Source organism: Salmo trutta, chromosome 13, assembly GCF_901001165.1.
Source record: "Salmo trutta chromosome 13, fSalTru1.1, whole genome shotgun sequence".
Lineage (NCBI taxonomy): Eukaryota > Metazoa > Chordata > Actinopteri > Salmoniformes > Salmonidae > Salmo > Salmo trutta.
The window spans coordinates 85,849,747-85,876,039 of NC_042969.1; the positions used below are offsets into that span (position 1 = coordinate 85,849,747).

Below are 26,293 nucleotides of genomic sequence, written 5' to 3' on the forward strand. Positions count from 1 at the left end.
CACACAGGGGTTTATCTATAACACACAGGGGTTTATCTATAACACACAGGGGTTTATCTTTATACTATAACACACAGGGGTTTATCTTTATACTATAACACACAGGGGTTTATCTATAACACACAGGGGTTTATCTTTATACTATAACACACAGGGGTTTATCTATAACACACAGGGGTTTATCTTTATACTATAACACACAGGGGTTTATCTTTATACTATAACACACAGGGGTTTATCTATAACACACAGGGGTTTATCTTTATACTATAACACACAGGGGTTTATCTTTATACTATAACACACAGGGGTTTATCTATAACACACAGGGGTTTATCTTTATACTATAACACAAAGGGGTTTATCTATAACACACAGGGGTTTATCTATAACACACAGGGGTTTATCTTTATACTATAACACACAGGGGTTTATCTTTATACTATAACACACAGGGGTTTATCTATAACACACAGGGGTTTATCTTTATACTATAACACACAGGGGTTTATCTTTATACTATAACACACAGGGGTTTATCTTTATACTATAACACACAGGGGTTTATCTTTATACTATAACACACAGGGGTTTATCTATAACACACAGGGGTTTATCTATAACACACAGGGGTTTATCTTTATACTATAACACACAGGGGTTTATCTTTATACTATAACACACAGGGGTTTATCTATAACACACAGGGGTTTATCTTGGCAGAGAGGATGGGAAATTCAATAAACAATAAAAGGTATGATTTATATTTAGTAAAGAGATGGCTGTAGAACTACACTATAGTGTATGTTATGATTGTGGATATTACTTAGAGGACCCGTTGTATCTGTTAAGTGATGCGGGTGAGGTTATGATGTCGTTAGGACTACCTCCTATTGCCACAGCCTGTTTCTCTATTCCTACTTCTATAGTTAGGTATCTGTAATACATTATCTGTAATACATTACCTGTAAGACATTATCTGTAAGACATTTTATGTAAGACATTTTATGTAAGACATTATCTGTAAGACATTATCCATAATATATTATCTGTGATACATTATCTGTAATACATTGTCTCTAAGGCATTATCTGTAATATATTATCTGTAATACATGATCTGTAATGCGTTATCTGTACGACATTGTATGTAATACATTATCTGTACGACATTATATGTAATACATTATCTGTACGACATTATATGTAATACATTATCTGTACGACATTATATGTAATACATTATCTGTAAGACATTATATGTAATACATTATCTGTACGACATTATATGTAATACATTATCTGTAAGACATTATATGTAATACATTATCTGTAAAGACACATGATGCACAACAGGAACCTGCAGTATTTATGCAACAAGAAATGATCATGGAAAGGACTTTCCACAGCTATGTGTGACAGGGTGTGTTCTGCAGGTGTGTGTGTAGTGCAGTGCATTCTGGGCTCAGTGGAACTTCTATATATTCTCTCTGTTGTTTGACTCAACCGCCTGAGGATCTATGGTGATCAGGTTACCGTCTGTCTTCAGACTCATTTACATAATCTTATAGTCTGTTACATCCTGGTTCATATTCAGTAATTATATACAGATGTAGGATTTTCATTTGAGCCAGTTTGCTATAGCAGGAAAATAATACTGCAGCAACAGGAAATGTGAATTATTATGTGGATTATAAGTAATGGACATTGTAAGGGTTGATACATTTTTTCGTGAAAAAAAATCAAGTCTGAGATGTATAAAAGTGGAAATGACAAAAATTCAGAAGCCCCTTTTTTCAAAAACCCAAATACAATACAAGTTTTAAGTTTCCTGCATTGCAGGAAAGTTATGCCGCAACAGGGTGATCAAATTAAGATCTTACATCTGCAGTGGATCATAGAGCAGGATCGTTCACATGCTAAAACATGGTACCATATTAAAAAAACAACAACAGGCTGGGCAGCACCTCCTACTGGAGAATGTATCTATCTGCAGATACTCTTTGGTCTCCCATCGAGTGATTTATAACCAAGCCCTTGCCCTGCCCTCCTTAGCGATGATATTTGTCACTGACTACTACAAATGTACTATTGTGAGAATGATTGTTGAGAGATCTCCACTTAAAAAAAAAAAAAAGAATAGATTTTACTGTTGTTGTCAAAGTCATTCTAAGGTTTAAGGGGGTAGGTTTAACAGAGCAAATGAAATGTAATCATACTTTATCAGTTATGTATCATCACTAATATTATTTATGCCTGTGTAACATTTATAAAGTCATCAACAGCTATTGTTTCAATTCAGCCCAGGGTTCAAGTTTAACATAGTCTTCAAGGAAGTAGGGTTTCAGACGTTTTTTGAAAAATGGGCAGGGACTCCGCTGTCCTGACTTTAGGGGGAAGCTTGTTCCATCATTGGGGTGCCAGGACAGAGAGTTTTGACTGGGCTGAGCGGGAGCTGCCCTCACGTAAGGGTGGGAGGGCCAAGAGACCAAAGGTGGCAGAACAGAGTGCTCAGGCTAGGGTGTAGGGTTTGACCTCAGGCTAGGGTGTAGGGTTTGACCTCAGGCTAGGGTGTAGGGTTTGACCTCAGGCTAGGGTGTAGGGTTTGACCTCAGGCTAGGGTGTAGGGTTTGACCTCAGGCTAGGGTATAGGGTTTGACCTCAGGCTAGGGTGTAGGGTTTGACCTCAGGTTGGGTTGTAGGGTTTGACCTCAGGCTAGGGTGTAGGGTTTGACCTCAGGCTAGGGTGTAGGGTTTGACCTCAGGCTAGGGTGTAGGGTTTGACCTCAGGTTGGGTTGTAGGGTTTGACCTCAGGCTAGGGTGTAGGGTTTGACCTCAGGCTAGGGTGTAGGGTTTGACCTCAGGCTAGGGTGTAGGGTTTGACCTCAGGCTAGGGTGTAGGGTTTGACCTCAGGCTAGGGTGTAGGGTTTGACCTCAGGCTAGGGTGTAGGGTTTGACCATAACCTGATTTATTCTTTAACTTATATCTTTGGTTGAGATAGAGACGTGAATCCATCTCCTTCAAATGTTGATATTTGGTTGCATTGACAACCAAACACAATTCAACATCCCTTTTGAAATACAATAAATAGCCCATTAACTTGTTGACAAGTTAACAAATGATTTGTTGGATTCACGTCTCCAACTCATCCAAAAATAAAAGTTCAAGAATGGGATTTAGCCAGTGGCTCAGATGAAACTATCCAAGCAGTAAATACATCTCCTTTAAACGTTGATATCTGGTTGTGTTGTCAACTAAACACATTTCAATATTACTTTAAATACAGTAAATAGCCTAAAGTTAAGGCTGTCTTATAAACTAATGTTTACATTCAACCTTAAAATGTGGCCATGTAACTGTTACTCATTTTAAGGTTACTGTAACTATAAATGTCTACTTATGTAGTAGTATATGTTCAAGATAACATGCAAAGGTCGTAGGTCAGTGGAGATGTTCACAATCTGCACAGAATCTCCAACAGCGTTGATCACTTGCTCCATGTACTTTAATGTAATCTCAACTAGCTACAATCCAGGGGATTTGGTTCTGCTATTAGACCAAGTACAGTAATAATGCATTCATACAGTAAATCCTATAAATACATTAAATCTGACATTTTGTTCCCATTTGAACTTTGTTGTGCTTTTAAATGGTTGAAAGTGCAGTGATAACATGTTTAGATGAGAACTAAACCAAAAAATCAGACATGGTTTTTCTATTGGAATCTGGTTGTGCTTTTAGATGGTTGAAAACATACTGATAACACATTGTAAATTCAACTAACTTTCGGCTGTCTTTTTGAGTGGGTGTATATAGGTTGTAATCTCAATAATCAACGTCTCAACCAAATATTACCGAATGATCCACGTTGAAATGACATGGTGTGTCCAGTGGGGAGTTGTTCTTGTTTTGTCAGTAAAGTTCCCAAAAGTGTATCTGTTTGTAGAACTAGACAAAAACATGAATGTAATCAGACAACTCCTCTGAGAATTTAAACAGGAAAATGTAGTTAGTTTGTTTATTTAGCGCAATACCTTGTTACTGTAATAACTACAGTATAATGGACTACGTAATTAAATCCTATCCCACAAACTCAGATCATTCCAAGAAAAATAAATAGAACGAGACTCCAGATCTTTGTGTTGCCATGGTGTCATTGTGTTGCCATGGTGTCTTTGTGTTGCCATGGTGTCTTTGTGTTGCCATGGTGTCATTGTGTTGCCATGGTGTCTTTGTGTTGCCATGGTGTCTTTATGTTGCCATAGTGTCTTTATGTTGCCATGGTGTCTTTATGTTGCCATGGTGTCTTTGTGTTGCCATGGTGTCTTTATGTTGCCATGGTGTCTTTATGTTGCCATGGTGTCATTATAGATCCCAACATACTTCCTCTGTAGGTTGTGGTTCCACTATAAGCGCTGCGTTAGCGTTCACACAACGGAACTTTGCCTTTCTCTGCTCCACACGTTGGTGTAGATTACCTCTGGCTCACGTTCATGACACAAAGACTTGTCTCTGTGGTGCGTGTTTATGACATGAAGACTCGTCTCTGTGGTGCGTGTTTATGACATGAAGACTCGTCTCTGTGGTGCGTGTTTATGACATGAAGACTCCTCTCTGTGGTGCGTGTTTATGACATGAAGACTCGTCTCTGTGGTGCGTGTTTATGACATGAAGACTCGTCTCTGTGGTGCGTGTTTATGACACAGTAATGACTCCAGATCCCAACATACTAAATGGTTTTAAATGGTTAAGGGTGCACCCATCCTGCCCCTGGGGGATGGGTAAGAGCTGAAATAACCCTGGATGATGGGTAAGAGCTGAAATAACCCTGGATGATGGGTAAGAGCTGAAATAACCCTGGATGATGGGTAAGAGCTGAAATAACCCTGGATGATGGGTAAGAGCTGAAATAACCCTGGATGAGAACAGAGAGGGAGAGAGGGTCATATCAGTTCAGTGCCCTAACCAAACCCCCCCCCCTGCACTGTACCCTGAACACTCCATATCGATCTGTACATACATCACCCCTATACACCCTACTGTACTGATACTCAGTGCAATTACTAATTGGGTTCATTTTGGTCTCACTGAAGTGGCTAGATAAACAGTACTGAGTGTGTGGGCAGATTCATGACGGAGGAATGTGTTTGGTTGAGCCCTTGATTGGTGCTTCTGTTTGTGGATGCTTATACCAATGGTAAACCAACACTTTGGACCCCCTCCCCCACCCCACACACACACACACACCTAAACCCTGCCTGTCCTATTTCAGACCAGAAACCTCAATGGCTGCCAGTGGAACCCTGTGTACCGTGGTTAAACCATGATATAGGGAAGCCAGAACAGTTTCAGCTCGTTTTGTTGTTGCAATGACTAGTTATTTATGACTGCTAGTTGTCCATGGCAATGGCATTCTACATCATTAGGTTTGAGTGGCCAGATGTGTCTGCGGAATGGGGAACATTCCGGAACACTTCTGTTCTAGACTTTCTAGAACAGAACATTCTATTTACAGGCTTTACTCATAGACTAACGTTCCTCTGTGCATGTCATGTAGTTTACTCAGAGGTGACCAGGTTATTATACAAGTGGTGTATTGATTACACCATGGACCAGATTATTATACAAGTGGGGTTTTGATTACACCATTATTGTGGGAACCAGTAGATTAGTTGATATGGTCTTGACTTGTGTTTTCTCTCAAAACAATTAGATGCCAATAAAACCTATTGGATTCATTCATACCCCTCAGAATGTTGCTGTAGAAAGTGTGTGTGTGTGTGTGTGTGTGTGTGTGTGTGTGTGTGTGTGTGTGTGTGTGTGTGTGTGTGTGTGTGTGTGTGTGTGTGTGTGTGTGTGTGTGTGTGTGTGTGTTGGAGAGAAAGAGGGAAAGATGATGTTTAGTCTGTCTGAGTGTGATTTAATGAAGAAAATATTTAAGAATAGCTAATAAATTCATGGATATTGTTTTACGGCTATTGTTCTTTTGTATGTCTTTTGGCTTCCCAGTAGCGGTGCTATAACCCACTGCCAAGAGAGGCTGTGTCTGTGTGTGTGTCTGTCATCTCCTCTCTCCTCTCTCTCTCGTTGCAGAGTGTATGAACTGCACCGGCTTCACTGACATGAACAGCAGACTGAACTACATCGAGTCCAAGGTAAGAATGAAGGACAGAAGGAAAGGAGAACAGAGGACATGGAAGAAAGATGGCTGGTTGAAGATGATAAAGAAAATGAGGATTATGATGGACAGAAGATTACATGTCACATCAGTATATTTAATCTGACCCTGGCTCTTTGTTATTCCAGATTAAACTGCTAGACGGGGCAGGTTCACCGTCACCGTCCGTCAACAACTCAACAGATAACGAGGTGTACACCCCTAACCCCACCCCCATAGGCCCTCCATCCTACCTGCAGCCAGGTAACACCCCTAACCCCACCCCCATAGACCCTCCATCCTACCTGCAGCCAGGTAACACCCCTAACCCCACCCCCATAGGCCCTCCATCCTACCTGCAGCCAGGTAACACCCCTAACCCCACCCCCATAGGCCCTCCATCCTACCTGCAGCCAGGTAACACACCTAACCCCACCCCCATAGACCCTCCATCCTACCTGCATCCAGGTAACACACCTAACCCCACCCCCATAGGCCCTCCATCCTACCTGCAGCCAGGTAACACACCTAACCCCACCCCCATAGACCCTCCATCCTACCTGCAGCCAGGTAACACACCTAACCCCACCCCCATAGACCCTCCATCCTACCTGCAGCCAGGTAACACCCCTAACCCCACCCCCATAGGCCCTCCATCCTACCTGCAGCCAGGTAACACCCCTAACCCCACCCCCATAGGCCCTCCCTCCTACCTGCAGCCAGGTAACACCCCTAACCCCACCCCCATAGACCCTCCATCCTACCTGCAGCCAGGTAACACCCCTAACCCCACCCCCATAGGCCCTCCATCCTACCTGCAGCCAGGTAACACCCCTAACCCCACCCCCATAGGCCCTCCATCCTACCTGCAGCCAGGTAACACCCCTAACTCCACCCCCATAGACCCTCCATCCTACCTGCAGCCAGGTAACACACCTAACCCCACCCCCATAGACCCTCCCTCCTACCTGCAGCCAGGTAACACCCCTATCCCCACCCCCATAGACCCTCCATCCTACCTGCAGCCAGGTAACACCCCTAACCCCACCCCCATAGGCCCTCCATCCTACCTGCAGCCAGGTAACACCCCTAACCCCACCCCCATAGGCCCTCCATCCTACCTGCAGCCAGGTAACACCCCTAACCCCACCCCCATAGGCCCTCCATCCTACCTGCAGCCAGGTAACACCCCTAACTCCACCCCCATAGGCCCTCCATCCTACCTGCAGCCAGGTAACACCCCTAACTCCACCCCCATAGACCCTCCATCCTACCTGCAGCCAGGTAACACCCCTAACCCCACCCCCATAGGCCCTCCATCCTACCTGCAGCCAGGTAACACCCCTAACCCCACCCCCATAGGCCCTCCATCCTACCTGCAGCCAGGTAACACCCCTAACCCCACCCCCATAGGCCCTCCATCCTACCTGCAGCCAGGTAACACCCCTAACCCCACCCCCATAGGCCCTCCATCCTACCTGCAGCCAGGTAACACACCTAACCCCACCCCCATAGACCCTCCATCCTACCTGCAGCCAGATAACACCCCTAACCCCACCCCCATAGACCCTCCATCCTACCTGCAGCCAGGTAACACACCTAACCCCACCCCCATAGACCCTCCATCCTACCTGCAGCCAGGTAACACACCTAACCCCACCCCCCATAGGCCCTCCATCCTACCTGCAGCCAGGTAACACACCTAACCCCACCCCCATAGACCCTCCATCCTACCTGCAGCCAGGTAACACCCCTAACCCCACCCCCATAGACCCTCCATCCTACCTGCAGCCAGGTAACACCCCTAACCCCACCCCCATAGACCCTCCATCCTACATGCAGCCAGGTAACACCCCTAACTCCACCCCCATAGACCCTCCATCCTACCTGCAGCCAGGTAACACACCTAACCCCACCCCCATAGACCCTCCATCCTACCTGCATCCAGGTAACACACCTAACCCCACCCCCATAGATCCTCCCTACTACCTGCAGCCAGGTAACACCCCTAACCCCACCCCCATAGACCCTCCATCCTACCTGCAGCCAGGTAACACCCCTAACCCCACCCCCATAGACCCTCCCTCCTACCTGCAGCCAGGTAACACCCCTATCCCCACCTCCATAGGCTCTTCATCCTACCTGCAGCCAGGTAACACACCTAACCCCGCCTCCATAGGCTCTTCATCCTACCTGCAGCCAGGTAACACCCCTAACCCCACCCCCATAGGCCCTCCCTCCTACCTGCAGCCAGGTAACACCCCTAACCCCACCCCCATAGGCCCTCCATCCTACCTGCAGCCAGGTAACACCCCTAACCCCACCCCCATAGGCCCTCCATCCTACCTGCAGCCAGGTAACACCCCTAACCCCACCCCCATAGGCCCTCCATCCTACCTGCAGCCAGGTAACACCCCTAACCCCACCCCCATAGGCCCTCCATCCTACCTGCAGCCAGGTAACACCCCTAACCCCACCCCCATAGGCCCTCCCTCCTACCTGCAGCCAGGTAACACCCCTAACCCCACCCCCATAGGCCCTCCATCCTACCTGCAGACAGGTAACACCCCTAACCCCACCCCCATAGACCCTCCATCCTACCTGCATCCAGGTAACACACCTAACCCCACCCCCATAGGCCCTCCTTCCTACCTGCAGCCAGGTAACACCCCTAACCCCACCCCCATAGACCCTCCATCCTACCTGCAGCCAGGTAACACCCCTAACCCCACCCCCATAGGCCCTCCATCATACCTGCAGCCAGGTAACACCCCTAACCCCACCCCCATAGACCCTCCATCCTACCTGCAGCCAGGTAACACACCTAACCCCACCCCCATAGACCCTCCATCCTACCTGCAGCCAGGTAACACCCCTAACCCCACCCCCATAGACCCTCCATCCTACCTGCAGCCAGGTAACACCCCTAACCCCACCCCCATAGGCCCTCCATCCTACCTGCAGCCAGGTAACACCCCTAACCCCACCCCCATAGACCCTCCATCCTACCTGCAGCCAGGTAACACCCCTAACCCCACCCCCATAGGCCCTCCATCCTACCTGCAGCCAGGTAACACCCCTAACCCCACCCCCATAGACCCTCCATCCTACCTGCAGCCAGGTAACACCCCTAACCCCACCCCCATAGGCCCTCCCTCCTACCTGCAGCCAGGTAACACCCCTAACCCCACCCCCATAGACCCTCCATCCTACCTGCAGCCAGGTAACACCCCTAACCCCACCCCCATAGGCCCTCCATCCTACCTGCAGCCAGGTAACACCCCTAACCCCACCCCCATAGGCCCTCCATCCTACCTGCAGCCAGGTAACACCCCTAACCCCACCCTTATAGGCCCTCCATTCTACCTGCAGCCAGGTAACACCCCTAACCCAACCCCATAGACCCTCCATCCTACCTGCAGCCAGGTAACACCCCTAACCCCACCCCCATAGACCCTCCCTCCTACCTGCAGACAGGTAACACCCCTAACCCCACCCCCATAGACCCTCCCTCCTACCTGCAGCCAGGTAACACACCTAACCCCACCCCCATAGGCCCTCCCTCCTACCTGCAGCCAGGTAACACACCTAACCCCACCCCCATAGGCCCTCCCTCCTACCTGCAGCCAGGTAACACACCTAACCCCACCCCCATAGGCCCTCCATCCTACCTGCAGCCAGGTAACACCCCTAACCCCACCCCATAGACCCTCCATCCTACCTGCAGCCAGGTAACACCCCTAACCCCACCCCCATAGGCCCTCCATCCTACCTGCAGCCAGATAACACCCCTAACCCCACCCCCATAGACCCTCCATCCTACCTGCAGCCAGGTAACACACCTAACCCCACCCCCATAGACCCTCCCTACTACCTGCAGACAGGTAACACACCTAACCCCACCCCCATAGACCCTCCCTACTACCTGCAGCCAGGTAACACACCTAACCCCACCCCCATAGACCCTCCCTTCTACCTGCATCCAGGTAACACACCTAACCCCACCCCCATAGACCCTCCATCCTACCTGCAGCCAGGTAACACACCTAACCCCACCCCCATAGACCCTCCATCCTACCTGCAGCCAGGTAACACACCTAACCCCACCCCCATAGACCCTCCCTACTACCTGCAGACAGGTAACACACCTAACCCCACCCCCATAGACCCTCCCTACTACCTGCAGCCAGGTAACACACCTAACCCCACCCCCATAGACCCTCCATCCTACCTGCATCCAGGTAACACACCTAACCCCACCCCCATAGACCCTCCATCCTACCTGCAGCCAGGTAACACCCCTAACCCCACCCCCATAGACCCTCCCTACTACCTGCAGCCAAAGCTGTATCACACAGCCATACATCACCTCTGGGGAGGTTACCTCTCAACATGGTAAACACATTGTTCTGGTTCTGGTCCATAGGAGGAAGAGGACCACCAGGGCCAATCGGACCACCAGGAATTCCAGGCCCAGCTGGCGAGGCAGGGGTTCCAGGACAGACCGGACCGACAGGTGATCCATCCTGGTATTCCTCTGATGGGAATACATGACATTCGTTCTGGCTTTTCAACATTGTTCAGCATTGTCTTGCGTCAGAAGACAATGCATGTTCAGGTCATTATCTTCAATATCTGAATGCCTGTTGTTGTGAGATGATATGTCCCCTCTGATTCCCAGGGCCAATGGGAGAGAGAGGAAGACCAGGAGAGATCGGTCTTCCAGGCCTCCCCGGACCTCCAGGCCCTCCAAGGCCACGTCCCTCCTCTACCCAGCCGAGGGGTGACATGTTTGGGTTCGACGAGCAGGGTGAGTGGACCCCCCCCCCCGCAACCACCCTCATTACCATCTCAGCCTCAGTAGATTGTATTGTTTTCTATGAGCTCTTCCTGTCAACTACGATTGGAACACTGGCCAAGGAACAATGAATGCAGAACAAGGTGGAGACAGGGCACAGCTGGAAATGCATGCGCTGTAACTGAATATATGTTCATATCCATGAAGGAGAAGCAATTAGTTATAACCACTGAGAGGGCCTCAGAGTATCTATCCTCCTCAAAATAGCATTGTTTGCTTCAGCCTGTAACAAAGACATTACATTAATAGTTAAAATGCATCCGGTTGCTATTTACCAGGGTCCAAAAATGTCTCAAGTACAGAATTACTACAACAGGAAATACTGGGTTGAATGAAGTTGATTGTTTCCTTGTGTTCACATTCAAACTGCAGATGCTAACAGCTACAATGGGTTTCTATCACCACTGGCCACTGCAGATGCTAACAGCTACCATGGGTCTCTATGGCCACTGCAGCTGCTAACAGCTACCATGGGTCTCTATGGCCACGCAGCTGCTAATAGCTACCATGGGTCTCTATGGCCACGCAGCTGCTAACAGCTACCATGGGTCTCTATGGCCACGCAGCTGCTAACAGCTACCGTGGGTCTCTATGGCCACGCAGCTGCTAATAGCTACCATGGGTCTCTATGGCCACGTAGCTGCTAACAGCTACCATGTGTCTCTATGGCCACTGCAGCTGCTAACAGCTACCATGGGTCTCTATCTCCACTAGCCACTGCAGCTGCTTACAGCTAATTTATATTCATGTCGATCTCTATTTCACAATAAATACCCATTCTAGACTTTAAACTGAAATATCATGTGATTAATTCATACCAGGACCGGTATCCAAATACATACAGTAACTATTTTCCATGGATGAGCTTGTGATGGTGACTAGAATGGGTCAGACAGGGCAAACACAGGTTAATGTGCCATAATTCAACACCGGGGGGCAGTACAGGCTGACTGGGGTTACCAGTATTTGGCCAAGCTGCAAAATCAAAAGGTTAAAGTTAGGGTTAGGCATAAGGTTAGCAGTGTGGTTAAGATTAGGGTTTAGATTAGGGTTAATATTAGGCTTTAGATTATGGTATAGATTAGGGTTAAGATTAGGGTTTAGATTAGGGTTTAGATTAGGGTTTAGATTAGGGTATAGATTAGGGTTTAGATTAGGGTTTAGATTAGGGTTAAAATTTAGTGTGGGTCTTGGTCTAGATCTGGATCTGTGGAGAGGAGAGGAGAGGAATGGAGAGGAGAGGAGAGGAGAGGAGAGGAGAGGAGAGGAGGGAAGGCAGGAGAGGAGGGGAGGGGAGAGGAGAGGAGAGGAGAGGAGAGGAGAGGAGAAGGCAGGAGAGGAGAGGAGAGGAGAGGAGAGGAGAGGAGAGGAGAGGAGAGGAGTAGGCAGGAGAGGAGAGGAGAGGAGAGAGGAGAGGAGAGAGGAGAGAGGAGAGAGGAGAGGAGAGGAGAGGAGAGGAGAGGAGAGGAGAGGAGAGGAGAGGAGAGGAGAGGCTGTTGGCTGTGTTAGCTGCTGGAGCCAGCTGGCTGTAAATCACAGCTCATTTGTAAACTGTCAGCACAGCAGTCTGCTTTTGGAAACTCAGAACCAGCCAGGAGCCAAATCCCAGGCTCGTATAGAGCGAGGATGGAGGGGAGGCTCTGCCACTCATAGGCCCTCCTGATGTGGCTAGAGGGAAACTGCAGCAGCAGCTGGAATTAGTTCCAGACGGACGGATGCTTCCACCAGTGCACTTTAGCTTAGTTTTAGTTAAGTGTGCTGGGTGGGGTTGGGGATGTTTGGGTTAAAGCTCACGGTTAGAGTGAAGAGGAAGTGATTCGTGGTTTAGACTAACACAGAAACATATATACACACTTGCATTCACACAGGACAACACATACTAGACAGGACAACACATACTAGACAGGACAACATATACACACAGGAAAACACATACTAGACAGGACAACACATACTAGACAGGACAACACATACTAGACAGGACAACCCATACTAGACAGGACAACACATACTAGACAGGACAACATATACACACAGGACAGCACATACTAGACAGGACAACACATACTAGACAGGACAACATATACACACAGGACAACACATACTAGACAGGACAACACATACTAGACAGGACAACACATACTAGACAGGACAACATATACACACAGGACAACACATACTAGACAGGACAACACATACTAGACAGGACAACCCATACTAGACAGGACAACCCATACTAGACAGGACAACATATACACACAGGACAACACATACTAGACAGGACAACACATACTAGACAGGACAACATATACACACAGGACAACACATACTAGACAGGACAACCCATACTAGACAGGACAACACATACACACAGTACAACCCATACTAGACAGGACAACACATACTAGACAGGACAACACATACACACAGTACAACACATACTAGACAGGACAACACATAAACACAGTACAACACATACTAGACAGGACAACACATACACACAGGACAACACATACTAGACAGGACAACATATACACACAGTACAACACATACTAGACATGACAATCCATACACACAGGACAACACATACTAGACATGACAATCCATACACACAGGACAACACATACTAGACAGGACAACACATGCACACAGGACAACACATACTAGACAGGACAACACATACTAGACAGGACAACACATACTAGACAGGACAACACATACTAGACAGGACAACATATACACACAGGACAACCCATACTAGACAGGACAACCCATACTAGACAGGACAACACATACTAGACAGGACAACATATACACACAGGACAAAACATACTAGACATGACAATCCATACTAGACAGGACAACACATACTAGACAGGACAACATATACTAGACAGGACAATCCATACTAGACAGGACAACACATACTAGACAGGACAACACATACTAGACAGGACAACATATACACACAGGACAACACATACTAGACAGGACAACACATGCACACAGGACAACACATACTAGACAGGACAACACATACTAGACAGGACAACACATACTAGACAGGACAACATATACACACAGGACAACACATACTAGACATGACAACATATACACACAGGACACCACATACTAGACAGGACAACACATGCACACAGGACAACACATACTAGACAGGACAACACATACTAGACAGCACAACACATACTAGACAGGACAACATATGCACACAGGACAACACATACTAGACATGACAATCCATACTAGACAGGACAACACATACTAGACAGGACAACATATACACACAGGACAACACATACTAGACAGGACAACCCATACTAGACAGGACAACACATACACACAGTACAACCCATACTAGACAGGACAACACATACACACAGGACAACACATACTAGACAGGACAACATATACACACAGTACAACACATACTAGACATGACAATCCATACACACAGGACAACACATACTAGACATGACAATCCATACACACAGGACAACACATACTAGACAGGACAACACATGCACACAGGACAACACATACTAGACAGGACAACACATGCACACAGGACAACACATACTAGACAGGACAACACATACTAGACAGGACAACACATACTAGACAGGACAACATATACACACAGGACAACACATACTAGACAGGACAACACATACTAGACAGGACAACACATACACACAGTACAACCCATACTAGACAGGACAACACATACTAGACAGGACAACACATACACACAGTACAACACATACTAGACAGGACAACACATACACACAGTACAACACATACTAGACAGGACAACACATACACACAGGACAACACATACTAGACAGGACAACACATACTAGACAGGACAACATATACACACAGGACAACACATACTAGACAGGACAACACATGCACACAGGACAACACATACTAGACAGGACAACACATACTAGACAGGACAACACATACTAGACAGGACAACATATACACACAGGACAACACATACTAGACATGACAACATATACACACAGGACAACCCATACTAGACAGGACAACACATACTAGACAGGACAACACATACTAGACAGGACAACATATGCACACAGGACAACACATACTAGACATGACAATCCATACTAGACAGGACAACACATACTAGACAGGACAACATATACACACAGGACAACACATACTAGACATGACAATCCATACTAGACAGGACAACACATACTAGACAGGACAACATATACTAGACAGGACAATCCATACTAGACAGGACAACACATACTAGACAGGACAACACATACTAGACAGGACAACATATACACACAGGACAACACATACTAGACAGGACAACACATGCACACAGGACAACACATACTAGACAGGACAACACATACTAGACAGGACAACACATACTAGACAGGACAACATATACACACAGGACAACACATACTAGACATGACAACATATACACACAGGACAACCCATACTAGACAGGACAACACATACTAGACAGGACAACACATACTAGACAGGACAACATATGCACACAGGACAACACATACTAGACATGACAATCCATACTAGACAGGACAACACATACTAGACAGGACAACATATACACACAGGACAACACATACTAGACATGACAATCCATACTAGACAGGACAACACATACTAGACAGGACAACATATACTAGACAGGACAATCCATACTAGACAGGACAACACATACTAGACAGGACAACACATACTAGACAGGACAACATATACACACAGGACAACACATACTAGACAGGACAACACATGCACACAGGACAACACATACTAGACAGGACAACACATACTAGACAGGACAACACATACTAGACAGGACAACATATACACACAGGACAACACATACTAGACATGACAACACATGCACACAGGACAACATATACACACAGGACAACACATACTAGACATGACAATCCATACTAGACAGGACAACACATACTAGACAGGACAACATATACACACAGGACAACACATATTAGACATGACAACATATACACACGACAACACATACACACAGGACAACACATACACACGACAACATATACACACAGGACAACACATACTAGACAGGACAACACATACACACAGGACAACACATACACACGACAACACATACACACAGGACAACACATACACACGACAACATATACACACAGGACAACACATACTAGACACGACAACATATACACACAGGACAACATATACACACAGGACAACACATACTAGACAGAACAACACATACTAGACACGACAACACATAGTCATGGAAATGTACCTCCATTGATAAAAGTACTTTACCCTAGCAGTTTCCCCTAGCAACACACACACACACAAAAATGCACACACACACAGACACACACACACATACAGATACACACACACACAGAAACGCACATACACACACAAACACACAGACAGACACACACACAGACAGACACACACACACACACACACACAAATGCACACACACACAGACACACACACAGAAACGCACACACACACACACACACACATATATACAAACACACAGACAGACACACACACACACACTACAAGGGAGAAGTGTTGGGTCAGGGGTCCTACAAACTTTAATGAAACACCATTGAGGAATTTACAGCAGTGGTACAAGGCTTCTCAGAGGAGAAAGGGGAGGACCATCATCTTCCTCAGTGAATTTCATAGAAATAAAAATGGTAAACATTTAGAAAGTTATTCCTTTTTAGATAAAACTATACTAAATATATTCACGTCACCAAATAATTGATTAAAACACACTGTTTTGCAAAGAAGGTCTACAGTAGCCTCAACAGCACTCTGTAGGGGAGCACCATGGACGGTTAGCTTCCGTCTTCCTCTGGGTACATTGATTTCAAATGAGAGTATCATGTAGTAGCCTAAACCTACCGCTGTTACATTGAACTGGGTGAATGGAATATAAATGACAGTCATCCATTATGCAGTAATAGAAATGAAACATTACCGACCTCCACTGTGGAACAACTACGGTAAATACTGTATTTCTTGTTTGTGTTTTAAATCAGAGGAGACCACTCTTACTCCAACTCTTCCTGACTTCGTAGCTGGCCCTCCCGGTCCACCTGGTCCCCTTGGACCCACAGGTACAACTTCATTTCTGTGTGTATAAGTATCTGTGTCCCTGCAAAGTTTGTCCCCCTGCAAGTGTGTGTCCCTGAAGGTGTGTGACCCTGCAAAGTGTGTGTCCCTGCAAAGTGTGTCCCCCTGCAGGTGTGTGTCCCTGCAAGTGTTTGTCCTTGCAGGTGTTTGTCCTTGCAGATGTTTGTCCTTGCAGGTGTGTGTCCCTGCAGGTGTTTGTCCTTGCAGGTGTTTGTCCCTGCAGGTGTGTGTCTCTGCAGGTGTTTGTCTCTGCAGGTGTTTGTCCCTGCAGGTGTGTGTCCCTGCAGGTGTTTGTCTCTGCAGGTGTTTGTCCTTGCAGGTGTTTGTCCCTGCAGGTGTTTGTCCCTGCAGGTGTGTGTCTCTGCAGGTGTTTGTCTCTGCAGGTGTTTGTCCTTGCAGGTGTTTGTCCCTGCAGGTGTTTGTCTCTGCAGGTGTTTGTCTCTGAAAGGTGTTTGTCTCTGCAGGTGTTTGTCCCTGCAGGTGTGTGTCCCTGCAGGTGTTTGTCCCTGCAGGAGATTGTCCTTGCAGGTGTTTGTCCTTGCAGGTGTTTGTCCATCCAGGTGTGTGTCCCTGCAGGTGTGTGTCCCTGCAAGTGTGTGTCCTTGCAGGTGTTTGTCCCTGCAAGTGTTTGTCCCTGCAGGTGTTTGTCCTTGCAGGTGTTTGTCCTTGCAGGTGTTTGTCCCTGCAGGTGTTTGTCTCTGCAGGTGTTTGTCCCTGCAGGTGTTTGTCCTTGCAGGTGTTTGTCCTTGCAGGTGTTTGTCCTTGCAGATGTGTGTCCCTGCAGGTGTTTGTCCCTGCAGGTGTTTGTCCCTGCAGGTGTTTGTCTCTGCAGGTGTTTGTCTCTGCAGGTGTGTGTCCCTGCAGGTGTTTGTCCCTGCAGGTGTTTGTCCTTGCAGGTGTTTGTCCCCGCAGGTGTTTGTCCCCACAGGTGTTTGTCCCTGCAGGTGTTTGTCTCTGCAGGTGTGTGTCCCTGCAGGTGTTTGTCCCTGCAGGTGTTTGTCCTTGCAGGTGTTTGTCCCCGCAGGTGTTTGTCCCCGCAGGTGTTTGTCCCTGCAGGTGTTTGTCTCTGCAGGTGTTTGTCCCTGCAGGTGTGTGTCTCTGCAGGTGTTTGTCTCTGCAGGTGTTTGTCCTTGCAGGTGTTTGTCCCTGCAGGTGTTTGTCCTTGCAGGTGTTTGTCCTTGCAGGTGTTTGTCCCTGCAGGTGTTTGTCTCTGCAGGTGTTTATCCCTGCAGGTGTTTGTCCTTGCAGGTGTTTGTCCTTGCAGGTGTTTGTCCTTGCAGGTGTGTGTCCCTGCAGGTGTTTGTCCCTGCAGGTGTTTGTCCCTGCAGGTGTTTGTCTCTGCAGGTGTTTGTCTCTGCAGGTGTGTGTCCCTGCAGGTGTTTGTCCCTGCAGGTGTTTGTCCCTGCAGGTGTTTGTCTCTGCAGGTGTGTGTCCCTGCAGGTGTTTGTCCCTGCAGGTGTTTGTCCTTGCAGGTGTTTGTCCCCGCAGGTGTTTGTCCCCGCAGGTGTTTGTCCCTGCAGGTTTTTGTCTCTGCAGGTGTTTGTCCTTGCAGGTGTTTGTCTCTGCAGGTGTTTGTCCTTGCAGGTGTTTGTCCCCGCAGGTGTTTGTCCCCGCAGGTGTTTGTCCCTGCAGGTGTTTGTCCCTGCAGGTGTTTGTCCCTGCAGGTGTTTGTCTCTGCAGGTGTTTGTCCTTGCAGGTGTTTGTCTCTGCAGGTGTTTGTCCTTGCAGGTGTTTGTCCATGCAGGTGTGTGTTTTTATCAGTGTTTTTCTCTCTAAGAACTACAAGTACCATCAACATGAATATGTTCTGGAACTGTTTCTGTGACATCACAGGTCCCCCTGGACCAATCGGACCAGCAGGAGTTCCAGGTCTCCCAGGGCGAGACGTGAGTACCAAATAGTCTAGTATAATGTCAGAGATGTTACTATGGTCAAGGTCAGGGTAACATTACATAGTAGAGATGTTACTATGGTCAAGGTCAGGGTAACATTACATAGTAGAGATGTTACTATGGTTATGGTCAACATTACATAGTAGAGATGTTACTATGGTCAAGGTAACATTACATAGTAGAAATGTTACTATGGTCAAGGTAACATTACATAGTAGAGATGTTACTATGGTCAAGGTAACATTACATAGTAGAAATGTTACTATGGTCAAGGTAACATTAGATAGTAGAAATGTTACTATGGTCAAGGTAACATTACATAGTAGAGATGTTACTATGGTCAAGGTAACATTACATAGTAGAGATGTTACTATGGTCAAGGTAACATTACATAGTAGAGATGTTAATATGGTCACGGTCAACATTACATAGTAGAGATGTTAATATGGTCAAGGTCAGGGCAGTGTGAGCCTGGCTATGTGAGGGAGGTGTCTGATACCTCTTCCTGTTTGTGTGTTTCAGGCAGAGGGAGGCCTCCAAGGCACGGCTGGGGCTCCTGGGTCTAAAGGAGACGCAGGGGAGAGGGTGAGGCAAAATGTTACCCCTAATGTTCTCATTAGAAAACACTGGACTGCTTTAGAATGAATTTGTTATGAAAGTTTCAGTGAGTTTATTCCAACACTGTCTTTGTTCCAGTTTGAACAACACATCTGTTTTGATCAGGAGGTAGACAGGATCTCTTTTAAAAACCTTGTGTTCAAATACTAAGTCTGCCTCCCAAATGGAGTAAACTAATTTGGACCAGGGTCCGTTTGCGACGCATCCATATTCAGCATATGTCAGACTTCACTGATCACAACAGTAAACTTCCCATTCAGCCATAATGAATCAGCCTGTGGCCCTGGCCAGACTTCACTGATCACAACAGTAAACTTCCCATTCAGCCATAATGAATCAGCCTGTGGCCCTGGCCAGACTTCACTGATCACAACAGTAAACTTCCCATTCAGCCATAATGAATCAGCCTGTGGCCCTGGCCAGACCTCACTGATCACAAGGGGAGGGGGGTTCTATAGTATGATAACATAGAGATATTATTTTAACATGTTCATACAAAGGATAATTTATCTATTTTATTTAGAATTTTTAAAACCACTTAAGGTATAAAACCAAAAAAATATTGAAAAAAAAATATTGGATGAAACATTTCAATTTGTTGTTACTGCTATTAGCCAATAGAAACACATTGAATAACAGATTATCTACATAGAACAATATATAGTCCAAAACAAAATCAAAAGGAAGTTCGTTCTGAAGTGTCTGTCCTATATCTGAGAGATATATAAGCCATTTGTTTATCCCTTTATTTTAGACACTATACTATCTCCGTATACTGTATACTTCTTTTCATTTAAAAAAAAACTGGTACTGGGGACCTTAACACTATTCTTGTGAGGCTTGTGGGCATCCTAGCAAAACAAAGAACACCATGGTGTTCGTGAGACTCTCATCTTTCAATAGATTGCTCATAATAGTTTTTTAGGCCAAACCGCCCGAACGATGCAGATGTTTTCGTGAGAAGACTGATTTTTTTTGGAGGGGTGGGGGGATGTCTCATGGTCTGACAAACACTGCTCTAGCTCTGTCACCTTTCAGAGGACATGGTGGATTGAGATGGAGCCCACGGGGGGGGAAAAAAAAAAAGATATCGCTAGCTTAAACAGACGGATTTTGATTAATTCGATTTCCCCAGGGGCGTGGAAATTGTAGGCCAACGGTTAATCAGCATATGGCCCTGGTCCGACCTCACAAATCACAACAATAAAGTCCAATTCAGCCATAATTAATCAGCCTGTGGCCCCTGGTCAGACCTCACTGATCGCAACAATAAAGTCCAATTCAGCCATAATGTTAAACCTAATCCCCTTCATCTGCTGTTATTAAAGAACAGAGGGTCAACCCGTACACGACCAGGTAGACGCGTTGGTGAGAACATCAAACAGACCAGTCATTGCGGTCCAACCTCAGTGGTGCTGATTCTCCCTGTGACACTAGCCACCAGTTTCTGCTTGCACTGCGAGAACATGATGAGCAATTAGACGGTGATGTTATGAATCTAAAGATGTTTTTCGGGGGGGGGGGAAAGTAGGTCCTCTGATCTGTGTTCCTCTCTCTCTCACCAGGGCCCTCCAGGATTAACAGGGGAGCACGGACAGCCTGTGAGTACTGGAAAGGCTGTTCACGCATGCACGCAACACGTGCGTGAACACACACACTCAGGCACGCAAAGAAAACGCCAGGGTTTCCATGTTAGCCAGCAATTGCCAGCTTTTGGCCGATAAAAAAAATTATGAAAAGTTAACTTCTCTGGGGTATGTGGGACACACACTATTCAACAGCCAGTGAAATAGCAGGGCGGCAAATTCAAAACAACAAAAATCTCAAAATTCAAATTTCTCAAACATACAACTATTATATCCCATGTTAAAGATACACTTCTCGTTAATCCAACCACATTGTCCGATTTCAAAAAGGCTTTACGGCGAAAGCATAACATTAGATTATGTTAGGACAGCGCCGATACAAGAAAAAACACACAGCCATTTTCCAAGCAAGGAGAGGTGTCACAAAAACCAGAAATACAGCTAAAATGAATCACTAACCTTTGATGATCTTCATCAGATGGCACTCATAGGACTTCATGTTACACAATACATGTATGTTTTGTTCGATAAAGTTCATATTTATATCCAGAAACCTCATTTTACATTGGAGAGTAATGTTCAGAAATGTTTTGCCTCCCAAAACTTCCGGTGAATGAGCACATCAATTTATAGAAATACTCATCATAAACGTTGATAAAATATTAAACTGTTATTAAAATAATTATAGATACACTTCTCCTTAATGCAACCGCTCTGTCAGATTTCAAAAAAACTTTGCAGCGAAAGCACACTTTGCAATAATCTGAGTACCGCGTTCAGACACGAAACCAAACCCGCCATTTTGTGGAGTCAACAAAACTCAGAAATAATATTATAAATATTCAGTTACCTTTGATGATCTTCATCGGAATGCACTCCCAAGAATCCCAGGTCCACAATAAATGTTTGTTTTGTTCGATAAAGCCTCCTTTTTGTTCGCGCATTCAGTCCACTACTCCAAAAGCGCGCGCAAAATGTCACGACGAAAAGTAAAATAAAGTTCTATTTACATTCGTAGAAATATGTCAACCGATGTATAGCATCAATCTTTAGGACATTTTTAACATAAATCTTGAGTAATATTCCAACCGGAGAATTCCAATGTCTTCAGAAACTAAAAGGAACACAGCTAACGCTCACGTGAGTGCGCACCTCTGAGCTCATGTCATTTTCTCACTCATCAACTTCCAGGCCCTCTTGTTCGCTCCATATTCACAGTAGAAGCATGAATCAATGTTCTAAATACTGTTGACATCTAGTGGAAGCCTTAGGAAGTGCAAAATGAACCCTAAGTCACTGTATACTGTATAGGCAATCACTTGAAAAACTACAACCTCAGATTTCCACACTTCCTGGTTGGATTTTCTCAGGTTTTTGCCTGCCATATGAGTTCTGTTATACTCACAGACATCATTCAAACCGTTTTAGAAACGTCAGAGTGTTTTCTATCCAAATCTACTAATAATGTGCATATCCTACCTTCTGAGCCTGAGTAGCAGGCAGTATTATTTGGGCACGCCTTTCATCCGGACCTCAAAATACTGCCCCCTACCCTAGAGAAGTTAATAAATAAAACTGTTGTCGGACAAAATGACCGGGATTAAAAAAATCCCATTGCAAAATAATGCTTTTTAGTCATTGATGAGAATACCAGTCTATGGAAATACATTTTCCCTTCATGCCTTATCAGTCTATAGGTTAATTTGCATAATTTCTTGGAATCCAATTGGCCTGTGTTTGTTTTCATTAGTCATCATATATCTTATTTATTCCAACACAATTATCACATGTGCACAGCACACATGCACAGCACATTTTGAGAGGGATTTCTCCTGCTGCTCCTCAGCTGGTTGCTGCTGGAGTAAAACATGTTCTTTTAGAACCCCATTCATTGTGTAACAATTCTAAATGCAATCGGGTGTTAAAAACAGTTTTGGTGCACAATTAAAAATAGCTCCTATTTTTTATTACATTTTACTCATTTAGCAGACGCTCTTATCCAGAGCGACTTACAGTAGTGAATGCATACATTTCATACATTTTTTTTCCCGTACTGGTCCCCCGTGGGAATCAAACCCACAACCCTCGCATGCAAACACCATGCTCTACCAACTGAGCCACACAGGCAATTGAAGTGGGCCTCCCATTCACCTTTCAAGTGCAGGCAACAGGCTATCAGCCAGTCACCCCACCACTTTACAATGCGAGCTGGAGGCAGTATGCATTTTGAAAACATACTTAATTGTTTGAAACGTGAATGTTTTATTTCATATTATGAGGCATGTCTTCCTTGCTTCAAAGTAGCCTATAGGCAAAATCCAACCATGGAAATCGTGGAGGCAATTATTTTATAAAGACTCCAAAGGCAGCGGGTGAGTTTCAATTTTGGGGAAGCCTACAATTTATCCTATCATTTCTACCATTCTGCGTGCTAGTTAAGATTTTCATATGCGCATTTTCGTGGAACAGTTTAATTTCAATACATGAGGCATGGAAGCCGAAGACAACGGCCTCCTGCAAAGCGGTCTACATTCCCAACGAGAGGCCCGGAGCGGATGCAAACAGCGAATAGTTTCATCACCCTGGAGCCTGATCTTCCTGTACCTTCGTCGCTGGGTGTACCTGTGTCTGGAGCCTGATCTTCCTGCACCTTCGTCGCTGGGGGTACCTGTGTCTGGACCCTGATCTTCCTGCACCTTCATCGCTGGGGGTACCTGTGTCTGGACCCTGATCTTCCTGCACCTTCGTCGCTGGGTGTACCTGTGTCTGGACCCTGATCTTCCTGCACCTTCGTCGCTGGGGGTACCTGTGTCTGGAGCCTGATCTTCCTGCACCTTCGTCGCTGGGGGTACCTGTGTCTGGACCCTGATCTTCCTGCACCTTCATCGCTGGGGGTACCTGTGTCTGGACCCTGATCTTCCTGCACCTTCATCGCTGGGGGTACCTGTGTCTGGACCCTGATCTTCCTGCACCTTCATCGCTGGGGGTACTTGTGTCTGGACCCTGATCTTCCTGCACCTTCATCGCTGGGGGTACCTGTGTCTGGACCCTGATCTTCCTGCACCTTCATCGCTGGGTGTACCTGTGTCTGGACCCTGATCTTCCTGCATCTTCGTCGCTGGGGGTACCTGTGTCTGGACCCTGATCTTCCTGCACTTTCGTCGCTGGGGGTACCTGTGTCTAGACCCTGATCTTCCTGCACCTTCGTCGCTGGGGGTACCTGTGTCTGGACCCTGATCTTCCTGCACCTTCGTCGCTGGGGGTACCTGTGTCTGGACCCTGATCTTCCTGCACCTTCATCGCTGGGGGTACCTGTGTCTGGACCCTGATCTTCCTGCACCTTCATCGCTGGGGGTACCTGTGTCTGGACCCTGATCTTCCTGCACCTTCATCGCTGGGGGTACCTGTGTCTGGACCCTGATCTTCCTGCACCTTCGTCGCTGGGGGTACCTGTGTCTGGACCCTGATCTTCCTGCACCTTCATCGCTGGGGGTACCTGTGTCTGGACCCTGATCTTCCTGCACCTTCGTCGCTGGGGGTACCTGTGTCTGCGGCCGCTGTGCCTACTCCTTCTCCTTCCCCTATGATTTCCAAGTCGACGTCAGCAACCTTCCGTGCCTGCCCTAGATCAAGCGGGGCATCTCCTAACGTCGGAGGCCTGCACCATCCTGTGAAGCATGGGAGTGGCCGATTTCCTTGTCCTTCTTGCCAGCCGTGATTTTGGGCAGCTCCATGGTAAGCAATGTCCTATCCTGGAGCTCGAGTACTTTACTAAAGCTGCTCCCGAATGTCCTACGCCATACTATCATAGTCCATGTGGGTTCAGTTCATCCCGACCATTGTGTTGCTGAGTCATCATAATGCTTTAGCAAATGTACATTATCCCAGGGGCATTGGTAGACACAATGTAAGTAACCTAATTTATGGCCCTATAACTGCCCTGAATGTCTCTGCTGATCCTACAATTATTGTATGCAGTAATCATGTGCCTATGAACCAGATTTATGCTATTAGCAGTGAGGTGATGTGCCCTAGAAGGAAGTCCACTGTGTGTAGATCACACTGCACTAACATAAATAACATGAGCACATCTACTGCTGCTAAGCTTCCCAGTAAAGCAATGGAAACAAGCAAGCATTTCAGAAAAGTGTTCGAAATAGCTCATGTTAACATATGTATCATGAAATTAATAACTTGCTAGTAACAGATGACATTCATATTCTGACTCTCTCTGAAACTCACTTAGAATAAACCTTTGATGATACAGTGGTAGCAATACAATGTTATAACATTTACAGAAAAGACAGAAATGCCAATGGTGAAGGTGTTGCTGTTGATATTCAGAACCATATTCCTGTAAAGATTAGAGAGGATCTCATGTTAAATACTGTTGAAGTAATCTGGCTACAGGTCCATCTGCCTCACCTGAAGCCCATTCTGGTGGGAAGCTGCTATAGACCACCAAGTGGTAACAGTCAGTATCTGGATAACATGTGTGAAATGCTTGATACTGTATGTGATATCAACAGAGGTATATTTTCTGGGTGATTTTAAATATTGACTGGCTTTCAACAAGCTGCCCACTCAAAAAAAAGCTTCAAACTGTAACCAGTGCCTGCAACCTGGTTCGGGTTATCAGTCAACCTGCCAGGGTGTTTACAAACAGCACAGGAATGAAATGATCAACATGCACTAAGACAGCACTCAACGAGCTGTATACGGCCATAAGCAAACAAGAAAATGTTAATCCAGAAGTGGCGCTCCTAGTGGCCGAGGACTTTAATGCAGGCAAACTTAAATCCATTTTACCTCATTTCTACCAACATGTCACATGTGCAACCAGAGGGGAAAAAACCTCTAGACCATTTTTACTCCACACACAGAGATGCATACAAAGGTCTCCCTCAACCTCCATTAGGAAAATCTGACTATAATTCTATCCTCCTGATTCCTGCTTACAAGCA

At 46.1% G+C, this 26,293-nt stretch overlaps 1 protein-coding gene across 5 annotated transcripts in view; it reads left to right on the forward strand.

Moving 5' to 3' along the window:
• LOC115206664 (collagen alpha-1(XXVI) chain) overlaps positions 1 to 26,293 on the forward strand; it is a 53,666-nt gene that overhangs the window by 13,583 nt on the left and 13,790 nt on the right. For all 5 annotated transcript variants that reach the window (XM_029773846.1, XM_029773848.1, XM_029773847.1 and 2 more), the window contains exons 4-11: positions 6,096 to 6,157; positions 6,309 to 6,423; positions 10,586 to 10,675; positions 10,841 to 10,969; positions 17,140 to 17,217; positions 19,067 to 19,119; positions 19,648 to 19,710; positions 21,309 to 21,344. In XM_029773846.1, coding sequence (XP_029629706.1) covers positions 6,096 to 6,157; positions 6,309 to 6,423; positions 10,586 to 10,675; positions 10,841 to 10,969; positions 17,140 to 17,217; positions 19,067 to 19,119; positions 19,648 to 19,710; positions 21,309 to 21,344 — 626 coding nt within the window. The remainder of the gene's footprint in view (positions 1 to 6,095; positions 6,158 to 6,308; positions 6,424 to 10,585; positions 10,676 to 10,840; positions 10,970 to 17,139; positions 17,218 to 19,066; positions 19,120 to 19,647; positions 19,711 to 21,308; positions 21,345 to 26,293) is intronic.